At 37.7% G+C, this 17,695-nt stretch overlaps 2 protein-coding genes across 2 annotated transcripts in view; one reads left to right on the top strand and one right to left on the bottom strand.

Moving 5' to 3' along the window:
* Positions 1–1,614: 1,614 nt before the first annotated feature.
* On the top strand, positions 1,615–4,237 carry foxl2b (forkhead box L2b). Its single transcript, XM_082172447.1, has 2 exons — positions 1,615–1,809; positions 2,215–4,237. The coding sequence occupies exon 2, from the start codon at positions 2,217–2,219 to the stop codon at positions 3,084–3,086; it is 870 nt and encodes a 289-aa protein (XP_082028573.1). The 5' UTR covers positions 1,615–1,809; positions 2,215–2,216; the 3' UTR covers positions 3,087–4,237.
* Positions 4,238–6,998: 2,761 nt separating this feature from the next.
* Positions 6,999–17,695, bottom strand: part of kcnj10b (potassium inwardly rectifying channel subfamily J member 10b) — a 23,295-nt gene continuing 12,598 nt past the window's right edge. Inside the window, exons 3-6 of the mRNA XM_082173129.1 lie at positions 15,584–15,795; positions 13,516–13,647; positions 12,279–12,456; positions 6,999–8,522 (exon numbers count right to left, since the gene is read on the bottom strand). Of these exons, the coding sequence (XP_082029255.1) occupies positions 8,158–8,522; positions 12,279–12,456; positions 13,516–13,647; positions 15,584–15,795 (887 nt within the window). The 3' untranslated portion in view covers positions 6,999–8,157. The remainder of the gene's footprint in view (positions 8,523–12,278; positions 12,457–13,515; positions 13,648–15,583; positions 15,796–17,695) is intronic.

Raw genomic sequence — 17,695 nt, 5'->3', positions numbered from 1 at the left:
TTTTATTTTTAATTAAACGCTCATATTTGTCATATAGAGTGAAGATGGCTTCATAACTCCTACACGCTCAGCAGGTCCGGAACCGTCATCGGAGCCCATTTTGTTTTGAAGCCCGAAACACCTTGAACAAATTTCTCTCTACATTGACACAGTGCGAGATGATGATGTTGTAAGGTTCTGATGTTCATCAGGTCTGCGGTGTCCCACTGACCCGGAGCTTCAGTCCATCTGCATTCTTGCACTTTGAACCATAAACATCCTCCTTTCAAAGAGCTTGGCAGGAAGTTTGGTAAGTTTTCCCTTAAATGTGCTTTAGTCTATTTAAAATAGAATTCTGCTGGATTGCTTTCAGCATCTGATGCAATAAAAAAAATTATATTGCTGTGTTTGAGATGGTCTAATAGCTTAATACTGGTTTGCATTGCATGCATGTCTGTAAAATAAGTAAATGTAAATAACATCATATACACAACATACAATCATATATATATATAATTTTCTGCTTACTGTATAACCAAACTATTACAAATTATAACCAAACCAAATATTAATTTATTAATACATTATTAAGCAAGTAAATTTAATTGATTTTTATTTTATTAAGAATCAATTAATTAATGCTGTCATATAAAAGAAATGCAAGTAAACTACACGCAAACTCCACAGATCTCTAGTGCAGTTTCCATTCAAAAACAAAAGAAATGTTTCGTTCTCTGTCAAATTTCAGAGGCGTGAAGGAGCCGATAGATGCTGATGACATACAGAACACACAGCTGTTACACCTGTGTGTGTGTGTGTGTGTGTGTGTGTGTGTGTGTGTGAGAGAGAGAGAGAGAGAGAGACAGGCTGGGCTTGGAGATCAAAATCTGCAGCTATATATCAATTAGAAATAAACTCCTATATAATAATGCATGAAATATTTATACGACAAAGATTAAGGCTTTTGTTCTTTTTAGATACTATTTGGTTGCACTTTATTTTAAGGTGTCATTGTTACAGTGTAATTATATATTTAAGTACTGAGTAATATTAATTAATAACATGTACTTACTATAGGGTTTGGTTGAGGGTTAGTTGCGTGTAATTATGCCTAATTAACGGTTATTACTATGGTAAGTAGGCTATATGTAAAAAGGACACTAAAATAAAGTGTAACCTAATATTTTATAATGATGTATTTATAAAACATAGGCTACTGTATTTCCCCCCCCAAAATATTTGTATTTATTAATCTTTTATTAAGGAATTAAATTAGATGGGCTTAGAGATAAATGTTTAGGCTAAGAGTCGACATAAAGGCAGGTTAAATTACTATAAGCTGTATTAATGCATACAAATAGTGTCAAATAGTCTAATAAATTGCCTAGACCTGTAACCAAAAATATGCACAAAAAATAATAATCATTTTTATATTTAGTACTGGTAGCCTATGGAGTTAAATCTATTCTAATAAGTAAAATAATATAAATCTATTTAAAGAGGATCTCATGGATGAATAATAAAGTTATTTTTGCGTAAAACGCATCGGTGTGTTTGTAAAGCGATGAGAGAAACGTGACGAAAGCGGAATATGACGAGAGATCAGCGAGAGCCTGACGACACCAGAGTTTCGCATTTCACGAGAGGGAGAAAAAACAGTTTCAGGATCTTCCAGAAGAGCCTTCGAGCTTAAACCACACTGAGACCCCGAGTCCATCACAGCGAAACTTATTTCATCCAACACGGACCATATTTAAGAGTTTCTGTCATCATTTATGGATCTGCGGTGACCTGATGCATGAACAAATCATCCAAAAGAGCTAAAATCAGGTACGTCCCGTTTCAGCCAAACTCATGCGCGCTTAAAAATGAGTTTTCGCAGCAATTCGTTTTTGGTAACCCAAAGAATCATCAGCGATCAGTTCCGTTTCCTAGAACGTTTAAATAATCTAAAAAAAAAACGTTATCAACTATAAAGCGGTTCGATACACTCTAAATAAGAATCCTGGGTTCTTTCAACGGTCAAATAAGTCTATGGGTCAAACCAAATCAAAGTTTAAATATTTAATTTTAAAAAATCAAACCAACGGTTAAGTTTGTCCTTATTTGACCGTTGAAACGACCAAACGGTTTTAGAGGTAAGGTTCTTCACGGAACCATCCGATACCAATACAACACCTTTATTTTTATCGTGAGGTGTTTGTTTTGATGTTTTGTTTGCTTATGTTTTTGAAGCGATGGCATCTTACCATAGCTTGGGTGATGACGCAATGGCTTTGATGGTCCACGACACCAACGCGGTGAAGAAGGAAGAGTTCGCGAAGGACGAGCCGGTCCAGTCAGACCCGAGTTCCGACCCGAAAGCGGACCCGTCCCAGAAGCCTCCGTACTCGTACGTGGCTCTGATCGCGATGGCCATCCGGGAGAGCTCGGAGAAAAGACTAACCCTCTCCGGGATCTACCAGTACATCATCACCAAGTTCCCCTTCTATGAGAAGAACAAGAAGGGATGGCAGAACAGTATCCGACACAACTTGAGTCTCAACGAGTGTTTTATTAAAGTTCCCCGGGAGGGTGGCGGCGAGCGCAAGGGGAACTACTGGACCCTCGACCCTGCTTGCGAGGACATGTTCGAGAAGGGGAACTACCGGCGCCGGAGGCGCATGAAGCGCCCGTTTAGACCGCCGGTGGCTCACTTCCAACCGGGTAAGTCTCTCTTCGGAGGCGACGGATACGGAAACTACCTACCCGCCCCAAAATACCTCCAGTCCGGCTTCATGAACAACACCTGGCCGCTCGCTCAGCCTCCGCCACCGATGAGCTACGGGTCCTGCCAGATGGGCAACGGGAACATGGGGGCCATGAAAGGACTAACGGCCCCATCCTACAACCCCTATAGCCGAATGCAAGCCATGGGCCTTCCGAACATGATGAACTCGTACCACCAGCAACACCATCAGGCCCAGCAGCAGCAACAGCCCTCGCCGGTTCCGTCCAACAGCGCGGCGGCCCTGCAGTTCACCTGCTCCCGGCAGCCGGCCGAGCTCTACTCGTACTGGGACCACGACGCCAAAAACTCCACGTTACATTCGCGGATTGACATTTGAACCGAATCACACCTCATTCGAGGGACTTCGAATTCGGTCGATCATCTGAGGTAAACAGGGTAACTTTTTGTTGCTGAAGAACTAACCAACACTAGGCTACCTGGACAGCATGGATCCTTTTTTTATATTATAAATCAGTAGTTTTGATTCTCGACTTCAGGGTAAAACGTTAAATAAAATAAATCGAAAATTACTTTGTTTGTGGACATTGAGAATAGCCTATTTACACGATTGTTTTAGGACCATTGTGATTTTTTTTTTTTTTTTTTTTACGTTTTGGATTGTCAAGCCAGCACTTATTTTCTATGCTTTCAATAAACTGTTTTAATTAAAATGTAGATGTATTTGGAAGATGTTAGAGGGGTCTGTTATTTCACAAAAACAACAACAAAAACAAGAAAACTGACACGATTACGCTCTAAAAACTAAACGCCGCATGGTTGTTTCAACGGTCGAATATGGTCAAACTAAACCGTTGGTTTAAATGTTTAAATTAAGTTTTTGAACCCAACGGCTGGTTTTGTCCATATTTGACGGTTGAAACATCCCAGCATTTTAGCATAATTGACAGTGATATTCCTGATCTTGAGAAGAATGGCGTAATTATAGTAATAAATCACCGTTAATATGATTGTAAGACCCGTTCTTCAATACTGTTTCATTTCGTTCCGTGAAAAAAAGCGTTCATTGGTGTTTTTTCGCAAAGAAAACGTATTTTTTAGGTATAAAACCATATTTGTTTTTGGTTGAATAAAAACGATTCGAATTTGGGCGATTTATTTTATTCGTTTGGAAAAATCAGTTCTCGTCAACTATTATAGCCCATGTTATTTTTATATTTTATATTCGGTCAAATAGCCATTTATTTATATAGGCCTATAGGCGGTTTTATATTAAATTATGGTCCTGCATTTCATTTCAGTCCATCAGCTGCCATTTCATAAATATTATAGCCTACCATAAATACGTCGAAATTATAACATTTACATTACATTTCTGAAATGCATAACTTGGACACGGTCACCTCTGATAACAGATCACTCTAAATTGTAATAATGCATTTTCTGTAAAGCTGCTTTGAAACGATATTGTGAAAACCGCTACAAATGTGAATGTGAATTGAAAAGTAAAAATTAAATCCCATAAAACCATCTTAACTGGCTTTTTAAATCATATGCGAAAATAACACAAGGTTAAAGACATTTTTTATTATTTTTTTATTTTTATTTTTTGTAACATGGATTTAAAAAATAATACGGCTCAAAATACAATTAGCCTACTGTGATTAGGCCTACAATCATTTTAAATGTCTGAAGGAAATATTGTTTTTGCATGAATATTATACATGTATAAACACGCAAATCTTTCTATTCTGTCTCTCATTAAATTCTGTGATCAAGGCCAGATTTAACGAAAGTTCGTGAGAAAACAAGAGAAACTCGCTCATTTCATGCAGTCGCTCCATATTTTCACATCATAACAGCTGAGAATCCCCTCGCGAGACTAAAGAACTCAAATTTAGTCTGAAAATAAATGATGCATGTACAAGTGTGCATCTCCTCAGGTTTATTGCCTGTTGAATGACCGTAAGATTAATGTCATAATAATAATACAAATAATAATAATGGAAGCTTTTCTCTACAGGCCTGCTTTAAATTGTTCATATTTACGAATAAAATACTGACAGCATTCACAATCACCCAAATGCATTAAAATGCATAAGTGCCATAAACACCATAAACCTTCTTGCATTTATGTTAGTTCCAGGCTGTACGTGGAAAAGCTTGCATAAAAATGATTGTTCATTTACAATGTGTTTTATTTGACCATTTACAAGCTCTCGCGCTTCTCTTGCTCTGATGTTTGTATTTCACACTGATTCTATTGAATTAAAAGAAACGAGCTCATCGATATTTATTCCGCGGTAAACAGAGTCGGACATTCCGTTCTACTTCCAGAATCCGGGAATTGTGCGTTTAAACTGTAAAAGCTCAAATCGCACGTGTTTTTGTGAAATGTTTATAGGAATCCATAAAGACCTGTAAACACGTGATGTAAATTATTGAATCCCACCTGTCAGGAATATATTCAGCCAAATATCCGTATTATTATTATTATTATTATTATTATTCCAGAACGATCCTTGGATGTCATTCTTTTCATATAGAAAGATTTGAAACTCATACAGACCTTCATATAATTTGATATCAGGCCAGAACTTTTTTCAAAAAAAAATGTTTTTCATCCAAAATATATCTTCAGATTTTGATTAGTCTATTTATCTTCATAATCTTCATGTGTTTATGAACAGATGAAGACACACACTCTTCATCTCATGTTTGATCACTAGATGGCGCTATAAGCACATCACGGATAGATCTATGAATTATTCTACACCGTTGTTTATTATTAGTCAGAGAAAGTGAATTAGACATTGTTAATGTATGATATCTGTACTCTTCTTTCTCCATTTCATTAGTTAAATCCTTGAAAGTATCTTTAGATTTACTGAATATCTTTATGAAACTAAAAATGTTATTTTTTACTGGCGTTAGAGTGTGTGATGAACAATAGCGATGATAAAGGTTCATCCAGTGTGTTTTGCTTGTAGATACACAGTATTTTCAAGACATTCAGAGCGTTTGATTCACAGTTGAGAGTGTGTGTGTGTGTGTGTGTGTGTGTGTGTGTGTGTGTGTGTGAGAGAGAGAGAGAGAGAGAGAGAGAGAGAGAGAGAGAGAGAGAGAGAGAGAGAGAGAGTGTGTGTGTGTGTGTGTGTGTGTGTGTGTGTGTGTGTGTGTGTGTGTGTGTGTGTGTGTGTGTGTGTGTGTGAGTGAGTGAGTGAGTTCACAACTCATCATGAACACACACACACACACACACACACACACACACACACACACACACACACACACAGAAGATGCCGATATAACGCTGGAGTCCTGGATCTGATCACGTCCGTTTCCTCGCGACGTTTATTATTCTCTGATGTTCTCATTGGACGGCGTCTAATATGAATTTAATCTGATTTGACAGATTTTCCACATTAAATGATATAGTGTTTGAAAACAATCTTGTCATTATATCTCCATTTTAGATTAAAATGCACATGTATGTGCTGATGTTTAGAAGCAGCAAGAGTTGCAATAATTCATAATTAAATATTTAAACTGACTCCCCAGAAAAAATGCATGAATAAAACATCATAAACAGCCATTTATCAGCATCAATATCAGTTTATTAATGTGGATTATGATGCACCTCTGTATCCAGTGAAGTATTCTAGCAGTCCAGCCACAGAAACACACACACACACACACACACACACACACACACACACACACACACACACACACACACACACACACACACACACACACACACACACACACACACACATATACATATCTATCCTGCATTTACAGACTTCATGTTTCAAATGTGCAAATCCTGCACAAGATTCTCCCTTTTCTGAGCCATTTTTGCAATGACTTCATAACGGTACTAAAGTGCTTTCAGAGGTTAACATAATAAATGTTCCAAAGTGCAATCGTTTCATATTGACAGTGTCATCGAAGCAGAAACACAATCTTTATAATGTGCAGATACTGCGTCGACTGTACGTGTATGTCAGCGGTGTGTGTGTGTGTGTGTGTGTGTGTGTTACTCCGAGAGCAGGGAAACACGTGCTGAATGCAGTAAACCAAATTTACATTTACATTTATTCATTTAGCTGACGCTTTTTATCCAAAGCGACTTACAATTGCTATATATGTCAGAGGTCGCACGCCTCTGGAGCAACTAGGGGTTAAGTGTCTTGCTCAGGGACACATTGGTGTCTCACAGTGGATTCGAACCCGGGTCTCTCACACCAAAGGCATGTGTCTTATCCACTGCGCCACTACCACCCCAAATAACTGTGCAGAGCAAAATACATTTCTTTGTCTCTGATGTCAAAGGTCAGTCTGTCACTTGACAGTTCGTCCCAATATTGTTTTTTCGTATGACAGTAAATATTAATTCTGCTGTTTTTATACATTTGGGCGGCTGATGCATAATGTATGGAAGCTTGTTTACGCCACAGAATAAAACGTTTTAAAAGGTAATTGCGGCTTTTTATCTCACAATTGTGATTTACATCTCACAAATCTGACTTATTTCTCAGAATTGCGTGATATTAAGTCGCAATTGTGTTATAAAGTCAGAATTGCGTGATATAAAGTCAGAATTGCGTGATATAAAGTCGCAATTGTGTTTTAAAATCAGAATTGCGTGATATAAACATGCAATTCTAAAGAAAAAAGTCAGAATTGGGAGATAAAAAGTCACAATTACCTTTTTTATTCTGTGGCGGAAACAAGCTTCCATAATAATGTGTCAGTGATTATCCTGTAACATTTTTATAAACATTTCACCTTTTTAATCACTAGTTTATTTCCAGTGGCCTTTGTGGTGTGACAGTCTGTCAAACTTAAAAAGCACATTACGCTATATTTCAACTTTCCAAATGTGAACTAGCAATATATACAAAGTTATCAATTCTCCTATTCAGCCTATGCTGCGTTAATAATAGTGCATCTTATTGGGCTGATGCTGTTCATGCAATATTAATAACTTGGTAACACTTTTACAATAAGGTTATTAACTACCTTTGTTAACATGAACTAAGAATGAACAATACTTCTACAGCATTTATTAATCTTAGTTAATGTTAATTTCAACATTTACTAATACATTATTAAAATCAAAGGTTATTTGTTAACATTAGTTAATGCACTGTGATCTAACATGAACAAACAATGAACAGCTGTATTTTCATTAACTAACATTAACAAAGATTAACAAATACAGTAACAAATGTATTGCTCATTGCTAGTTCATGTCAGTTAATACATTAACTAATGAACCTTATTGTAAACTGTTACCAATAACTTCAATTCATTGATTTTAAGGACATTGGTGTAATGCTACGCAGTTTATGCCCGTATGCAAAAATCCTGGTTCAAACGCGCCGCTGAAGATTATCAACACATCAAATCATTCTATATTTATCGGAGATAGATTATGTATTTCATACGTTACTAATGCGAACGCTCTGTCTCTCGTCGGTTCCCTCTCGGTAGCTTTGCTCCAGGCGCATCTTCTCCGGGTCCGTTTCACGTGTGCCACTGGGCGGGGTCTGTTTAAAAAGGGGCGGAGTCTGTTTGAAAAGGGGCGGGGTCTTAGTTTTCACCACTTTGTCGAAGTATGCGAGATCCGCTACGTATTTTCCCATCGACGAGAGCGAGACGATGGGTGGGAACTCGTATCCCCACAGGATCTCCTCGGGCAGGTATGAGGTTCGCACCTGACAGGTGGCCGATGTCGGTTCTACCGTGGAGATCATCATAATCAGCAGCTCAAAATCAGCCGGTTCGGGTTCTGTCCATCCTCCACCTGATGAGAGGAAGAAACACATCTCTGGGTCAGAATGATTCGGAATTTCTGTATTTTCAATATTCAGTTTTAAAGGAATAGTTCACATTAAAATGAAAATTACCCCATGATTTACTCAACCTCAAGTCATCCTAGGTGTATATGACTTTCTTCTATCAGACGAATACAATCAGAGTTATATCATATTAATAAAGACCTTGGCGCTTCTGAGCTTTATAATGGCAGTGGATTGCAACCAACAGTTTGAAGCTCAAAAAAGTGCATCCATCCATGATAAAAGTGCATCCATCCATCATAAGTGTATATCCATCATAAAAGTGCATCTATCCATCATAAAAGTGCATACATCCATGATAAAAGTGCATCTATCCATCATAAGTGTATATATCCATCATAAAAGTGCATCTATCCATCATAAAAGTGCATACATCCATGATAAAAGTGCATATATCTATGATAAAAGTGCATCTATCCATCATAAAAGTGCTTCTATCTATGATAAAAGTGCATCTATCCATCATAAAAGTGCATCTATCCATCATGTGTATATATCCATCATAAAAGTGCATCTATCCATCATAAAAGTACATCTATCCATCATAAAAGTGCATCTATCCATCATAAAAGTGCATCTATCCATCATAAAAGTGCATCTATCTATAATAAAAGTGCATCTATCCATCATAAAAGTGCATCTATCCATCATAAAAGTACATCTATCCATCATAAAAGTGCATCTATCCATCATAAAAGTGCATCTAAAGTGCATCTATCCATCATAAAAGTGCATCTATCCATCATAAAAGTGCATCTACCTATAATAAAAGTGCATCTATCCATCATAAAAGTGCATCTATCCATCATAAAAGTACATCTATCCATCATAAAAGTGCATCTAAAGTGCATCTATCCATCATAAAAGTGCATCTATCCATCATAAAAGTGCATCTACCTATAATAAAAGTGCATCTATCCATGATAAAAGTGCATCTATCTATGATAAAAGTGCATCTATCTATGATAAAAGTGCATCTATCCATCATAAAAGTGCATCTACCTATAATAAAAGTGCATCTATCCATCATAAAAGTGCATCTATCTATAATAAAAGTGCATCTATCCATCATAAAAGTGCATCTATCCATCATAAAAGTACATCTATCCATCATAAAAGTGCATCTATACATCATAAAAGTGCATCTAAAGTGCATCTATCCATCATAAAAGTGCATCTATCCATCATAAAAGTGCATCTACCTATAATAAAAGTGCATCTATCCATGATAAAAGTGCATCTATCTATGATAAAAGTGCATCTATCCATGATAAAAGTGCATCTATCTATGATAAAAGTGCATCTATCCATCATAAAAGTGCATCTATCCCTCATAAGTGTATATATCCATCATAAAAGTGCATCTATCCATCATAAAAGTGCATCCATCCATGATAAAAGTGCATCTATCTATGATAAAAGTGCATCTATCCATGATAAAAGTGCATCTATCTATGATAAAAGTGCATCTATCCATCATAAAAGTGCATCTATCCATCATAAAAGTACATCTATCCATCATAAAAGTGCGTGCATCTATCCATCATAAAAGTGCATCTATCCATCATAAAAGTGCATCTATCTATAATAAAAGTGCATCTATCCATCATAAAAGTGCATCTATCCATCATAAAAGTGCATCTATCCATCATAAAAGTGCATCTACCTATAATAAAAGTGCATCTATCCATCATAAAAGTACATCTATCCATCATAAAAGTGCATCTATCCATCATAAAAGTACATCTATCCATCATAAAAGTACATCTATCCATCATAAAAGTACATCTATCCATCATAAAAGTGCATCTATCCATCATAAAGTGCTCCACACTGCTCCGGGGGGGTAATAATGTCCTTCTGAAGCAAATCAATGAGTTTGTGTAAAAAAAAAAATCTTTAAAACTTTATAAAGTAAAATAACTAGCTTCCATCTAAGTAAGTCTACTTACTTAAGTCTACTGAAGTCTAAACGCAACTTATGCAAATAATGAAACGCACTGCTGATATTGACGCCATGACGCACTACGATACTTCTGACGTCACAAGTTGCGGAAGTTGCTCTTTATACGCAAGAAGACTGCGTGTGATCGCTTGGCCAGAATTTTAAGCTAGAATTTTACTTTGTAACATGTTAAATATGAATATTTTTCTTACACAAACTCATCGCTTTGCTTCGGAAGGCCTTTATTAACCCCCCGGAGCAGTGTGGAGCACTTTATGATGGATAGAGACACTTTTATGATGGATAGAGACACTTTTATGATGGATAAATACACTTTTATGATGGATAGATACACTTTTATGATGGATAGAGACACTTTTATGATGGATAGAGACACTTTTATGATGGATAAATACACTTTTATGATGGATAGATACACTTTTATGATGGATAGATGCACTTTTATGTACTTCAAAACAGAAACCGCCATTCACTGCCATTATAAAGCTTGGAAGAGCCAGGACATTTTTTTATATAATAATTATATTCGTCTGAAAGAAGAAACTCATATACACCTAGGATGACTTGAGGGAGAGTAAATCATGGGCTAATTTTCATTTTAAAGTGAACTACTCCTTTAAGAAATCTTTAAGCATCCATACTTTGGGATCATATAGGCAGGATGTAATAGAAGGGGGAGGAAAAACTGAATTTGTCTCAGCAGAAAGATAGATTTGTGTATCATTAGCATAACTGTGGAAATTAAAACCATGTCGCCAGATGATCTGACCAAAAGGAAGCATGTAGATAAAAAATAGAAGTGGACCCAGAACAGAACCTTGGGGTACTCCATGGGAAACTCGTGTTTATTAATGCTAATAAGTTAGATTACCAACCATTAATTTCTTTAACTTGAATAAAAGTAGTCAAATGTATGTAAGCACATGAAGTATGCTACATTTTAGTTTACCTGCCAAAAAAAGTGTTATGTGCAGAATAATACACTTTTCCTTTTAAAACATGCACACATTCACTCTTATTTGTGTCTAATATGTTGAAAACGCAAAACGTTTCTTGCCGCGTCATCACAATCCATAATTATGAATCACATAAATCATGTAAATGATAGAATATTTCAATTTAAAATGATGAAATTTCATAAAGCTAGGTAGTTTGCATTACTGTTGGTCGTAAAACAGATGAAAAAAATAAATAAAAATCAAACGTTTAGCTACTTGCATCTTTCCATGTCCCTTTCAATGTATGGTTATAGCCCTGCCGAGGGTTTCTAAAGTTTCTGTACATCTGTGACCCTGGACCACAAAACCAGTCACATGGGTCAAGATTTATACATTATCTGGAAGCTGAATAAATAAGCTTTCCATTGATGTATGGTTTGTTAGGATAGAACAATATTTGGCAAAGATACAACTATTTGAAAATCTGGAATCTGAGTATGCAAAAAAAAAAAGAAACATTGAGAAAATCTCCTCTAAAGTTGTCCGTTTATGTTGGCGATTGTGCTGCATTCACTCACAAAAATAAATGTTTTATATATTTACGGTAGGAAATTTACAAAATATCTTCATGGAACATGATCTTTACTTAATATCCTAATGATTTTCGGCATAAAAGAAAAATCGATAATTTTGCCCCGTACAATGTATTGTTGGCTATAGCCACAAATATACCCGTGCGACTCATGACTGGTTTTGTGATCCAGGGTCACATGGTGCTTTTGGATTGTGATCTGTACCCGTGTTGGCCCAGGCTCGCAGCGGGCTCTCGTCATCGATGGTGTGGTAGAAGGTGAGGGGGAGGATGAGGAACGGGCTCTCGCTCTCCGTGTCCACGCTGAAGCTCACGTTCTTCTGGTCCAAACGCACCGTCTCTCCCTCCTTCGGCACACACGGCTGTAAGAGCTTCCCTGTCACCTGGAGAAAAATCACATTTGTCTGCAAAGAACTCTCAATATTTCACTTCCAAGACCCAGTGAGCTGTCTTTTAATATTGTGTATTAATGCAACATCTGGAGATTTACATGCACTCTCAAAAAAAAAGGTTATTTATCTGCATTGATGGTTCCACGAAGAACCTTTAACATCCGTTGAACCAATACGGTTCTCTTAAAAAAGGTTCTTTATCGGCATTGATGGTTCCATGAAGGACATTTAACATCCATAGAACCAATAAAGTTCTCTTTACACTCTTAAAAAAGGTTCTTTATTCACATTGATGGTTCCATGAGAACGTTTAACATCCATAGAACCAATAAGGTTCTCTTTAAACTGTTAAAATGGTTCTTTATTCGCATTGATGGTTTCGTGAGAAACTTTAACATCCATGGAACCAACAAGGTTCTCTTTACACTCTTAAAAAAGGTTCTTTATCAGCATTGATGGTTCCATGAAGAACATTTAAGATCCTTGGAATCTTTCCATTGCACTATAGTTTCTTTATAGAGGAGAAAAGTTCATTAGATTATTAAAATATTCTTTAGAAAAATGGTTCTTTAGAAAACTGATCATGCAATAGAAGAACCAAACGGTGCATCACTATGAAAACCCTATTTTGGAACCTTCATTTTTATTTGTAATATTGTGTGAAACCAGTTCTAAAATGGAAGACGTCATAATTATACTGCCTCTAGTAGAGCACTGCATGTGTCCTTCCTTTGTGATGAATGCAATCTAAGATGCATTGCAGAAATGAATGCAAAAAGAGAGAAATGCTCATTATAAATGTAATCTATTCAAAACCTAAAAAGTATAAACACAGTTAAATCAATATTTGTGAGTTCTGTATATGTTTATGCTTATTAGAATTCCTATGTGTAGCTTATATTTTAACAAAGAAAAATGGCATCCACAGCTTGAGTGTCCATGAGCAATGTAATTCTCTTCTGTGTTCTCTGGTTGTGTGAAAAATCATTAAATAAATGAATCATTAACAGGTGACCTTGATCAAAAGTGATAACTCTCGCCTCCGGTTACCTGGCAGCCCAGCAACAGACTTTTGCGCATGTTGGCGACTCGTATCATGAGACACGGTCGGCCGTCGTGATCGGCTATTACTGCGTGTTGACTGAACCGAATCGTCCCACCACGTTTCTTCGGCCGAGCCACCTAAAGAGAGAGAGAGAGGGGAGAGAGAGAGAGAGAGAGAGAGAGAGAGAGAGAAACATGCAGCAGGTGAACATAATGAAGCCTGTCACAAACAAATCTGGGTCATATCTAACCCCAAAATATACATATTTAAATAATAAACACATCTGGATGCACAGCAAAAACGAGAACTTTGGGGTTAAATGTGCTTAATTGTGATGAAAATAATGTAAATGTGTCCAAAAAATATGTCCGGAGGGATGTTTGTTATTAATGACCCCACAAGTTCGATTAAATCGTCAAAATATGAGGACAATATTTTAATCATGAGTAAAAAAAACCACTAAACTTGGTTAAGGTATTATTGAACAAAATTATTTGGTAAAAAAGGTAAACTACTATGGCAAGCCGTTTTAACTTTTATTCATTTCCAGGATATGAATTGTTGATATCAAGAATTACATTTTTTTATATCAACAATTTAATTCTTGATATCTGTAATTATATTTTCACTAGTGAAATGTCACCATAGGCTGCCTTTCAAAATCAATTGTTGATATCAAGAATTGATTTCTTACTAGTAGAAATATAATTTTTGATATCAATAATTACATTGTTAGTAGTAAAAATTTTCATTTTTGATATCTAAAATGGCTTTCTTACTAGTAACAATCGCATTCATGATATCAGAAATGAACATTGTCACTAGTGAAAATAGAATTATTGATATCAAAAATGAACATTGTTACTAGTAGAAATCTAATTCCTGATATCAATAACTATCATTTTAACTAGTAAAAATTGAATTGTTGATATCAAGAATTAGTATCCTGGAAATGAATAAAAGTTAAAACGGCTTGCCATACCTGAAATTTAATTTCATAATTGATGAATTTTGATTTTGAACAGGAACACTATTTTGCTGTTTATTATTGTGAAGCTGCTTTGAAACAATCCATATTGTATAATAAAGACTTTATTTTTTAAGCATAAATGTGAGCTGCATGTTTTCCATGTTCCAGGTGTTTGCTCCCACAGTCTCTTTTTCAGTTCACCGGGATTTTGCCAAGACAGACATGTTCCTGGAACAACATTCCTGTGTGAAAATGTGGTCCTAACCAGTGTTGGGGGAAACTCATTACAAGTAACTTGAGTTAAAATAACGTATTACTTTTAAATTTTAAAGTAACTTTTTCAAATAAATACCCATTTATTGACTGACAGCTCTCCTGTTCCCATGTTGAGACAAATCGAAGTCCCATGATGGTTATTGTAGTTCTAGACTAAATGTGAACTTGCTCATCTAACTTGCACAAAAAAAGATTCAATATTCCTCAAAATGAATAAAATCTGAGAAATGCAGAATCAGAATACTATACAAACTAAATATGTTAAATAAAACATACATTTTTATGCATTTAATCTCACTTTATAGATCAATGCACTTGCTACTGACCTTCAATGATTCAGTTAAGCCATGCATAAGCAAAAATTATTATAGATTTCTTTGGTTTTTATTGGTAAAGTAAGTGTTAAACTTCTTTCTCCTGAAGCTGAAAGGTTGAGCGGCGCCCTCTACTGGACCGGAGTGAATCTGCATTTCCTTCAGCCTGAGGCTTATTATTTCACTTTTGGTGTGAAAGGGTCTTTACATTTGCCCAAAAATATAACTTTTTTTCCCAGGTGAAAAAAAAGAGGTAATGTAACGCATTACTTTTCTAAAAAAGTAACTAGTTACTTTTTAAAGGGAGTAACGCAATATTGTAATGCATTTCTTTTCAAAGTAACTTTCCCCAACACTGCTGATGTAAGCCTAAACTTGTCCATCAAATCTGATTAGTTGATTGGAATGTTGTTCCAGGATCAACAACAGATCTTTGATTCAGGATCATGTTGATTTGGTGAAATCACGTTCACCATGTTTTTGACTCCAGGACGGCGTGTAAATGTATGTCACCTTGGCGAGGAAGGTTCCGGTGATGAAGATCTCCATAGCGGTGGTGATGAGGAGCTGGATGATGAGCAGGACGATTGCAGACGGACAGTCTTCAGTGATGCACCGGTAACCGTATCCGATGGTGGTCTGAGTCTCCAGGGAGAAGAGGAAAGCCCCCGTCAGCGTCTGCATCTGCATCACACACACACTGTGGTTTGCTGGAGGATCAAACTCTGGAGGAAGGAACGCAAGACACACGCACCTCGATTAAACAGGGGTTCTGCTGGAGCCAACACTGCTGTCAAGTCTCCTTCATTTATACAGCGCTTTACCAATATAGATGTTTCACAGCAGCTTTACAGTGATAATAGGAGATTACAGTAACAGAGAGTGTTTAGGCTTTACAGCAGATCTAGAATAAAGTTATTGTCCAGATAAAGTTAGTTTTAATTGATTCACTTCCGTTGTAAAGATCATTAGTTATTAACTTAGCGGCCGCTAACACGACACCGTTACCGAATACAGAAACTTGTAATGCGTTCTGGACGGTCATCTGCATGACAACAGAGTTTGGCGGCTTGAGAACGCAAACTTTGAAACACGTCCAAGTTCATCATCATCTCATCATACGGATCATCTCCGTATAAACTTCACAAAGTGAATCTGAAAGCGCTGACGGCGTGCACATGCGCATCATGTGTTTAGTCTATACATATGTGCGTTTGAATATATATATGCGCAGGCGTGTAGTCTTTCTCTACACAGTGACATTGCCAAATTACTTCTCAGGCCAGCATCATACAGAGTTTTTAGTCGCGTCCGCGTATCCAGGAGAACTGGAACCATTTTAATAACATTTTATCTGTGCAGAGGAAAAGAGACGGAGGCCTTCACAGGGGAGAGACTAGAGGACACTACAGGACTGCGTGGTCGTCGCGTTCAGGCGCAGGTCCTTCATCAGATCTGGAGTGTGTGTGTGTGTGTGTGTGTGTGTGTGTATGTGTGTGTGTGTGTGTGTGTGTGTGTGTGTGTGTGTGTTGTCATCGCGTTCAGGCGCAGGTCCTTCATCAGATCTGGAGTGTGTGTGTGTGTGTGTGTGTGTGTGTGTGTGTGTGTGTGTGTTGTCGTCGCGTCCAGGCGCAGGTCCTTCATCAGATCTGGAGTGTGTGTGTGTGTGTGTGTGTGTGTGTGTGTGTGTGTGTGTGTGTGTGTGTGTGTGTTGTCATCGCGTTCAGGCGCAGGTCCTTCATCAGATCTGGAGTGTGTGTGTGTGTGTGTGTGTGTGTGTGTGTGTGTGTGTGTGTGTATGTGTGTGTGTGTGTGTGTGTGTGTGTGTGTGTGTGTTGTCATCGCGTTCAGGCGCAGGTCCTTCATCAGATCTGGAGTGTGTGTGTGTGTGTGTGTGTGTGTGTGTGTGTGTGTGTGTGTGTGTGTGTGTGTGTTGTCGTCGCGTCCAGGCGCAGGTCCTTCATCAGATCTGGAGTGTGTGTGTGTGTGTGTGTGTGTGTGTGTGTGTGTGTGTGTGTGTGTGTGTGTGTGTGTGTGTTGTCATCGCGTTCAGGCGCAGGTCCTTCATCAGATCTGGAGTGTGTGTGTGTGTGTGTGTGTGTGTGTGTGTGTGTGTGTGTGTGTGTGTGTTGTCGTCGCGTCCAGGCGCAGGTCCTTCATCAGATCTGGAGTGTGTGTGTGTGTGTGTGTGTGTGTGTGTGTGTGTGTGTGTGTGTGTGTGTGTGTGTGTGTGTGTGTGTTGTCATCGCGTTCAGGCGCAGGTCCTTCATCAGATCTGGAGTGTGTGTGTGTGTGTGTGTGTGTGTGTGTGTGTGTGTGTGTGTGTGTGTATGTGTGTGTGTGTGTGTGTGTGTGTGTGTGTGTGTGTTGTCATCGCGTTCAGGCGCAGGTCCTTCATCAGATCTGGAGTGTGTGTGTGTGTGTGTGTGTGTGTGTGTGTGTGTGTGTGTGTGTTGTCGTCGCGTCCAGGCGCAGGTCCTTCATCAGATCTGGAGTGTGTGTGTGTGTGTGTGTGTGTGTGTGTGTGTGTGTGTGTGTGTGTGTGTGTGTGTGTGTGTTGTCATCGCGTTCAGGCGCAGGTCCTTCATCAGATCTGGAGTGTGTGTGTGTGTGTGTGTGTGTGTG

The sequence above is a fragment of the Leuciscus leuciscus genome (genome assembly GCF_965113295.1).
Source record: "Leuciscus leuciscus genome assembly, chromosome: 6".
NCBI classification, from domain to species: Eukaryota; Metazoa; Chordata; class Actinopteri; order Cypriniformes; family Leuciscidae; genus Leuciscus; species Leuciscus leuciscus.
The sequence above is the reverse complement of the archived record's forward strand: the minus strand, read 5'-3'. Positions and strand labels throughout refer to the sequence as shown.

What these genes read in the sequence shown, in the direction of transcription:
- foxl2b (XM_082172447.1), top strand. Translation starts at nt 2,217, where the DNA reads ATGGCATCTTACCATAGCTTGGGTGATGACGCAATGGCTTTGATGGTC.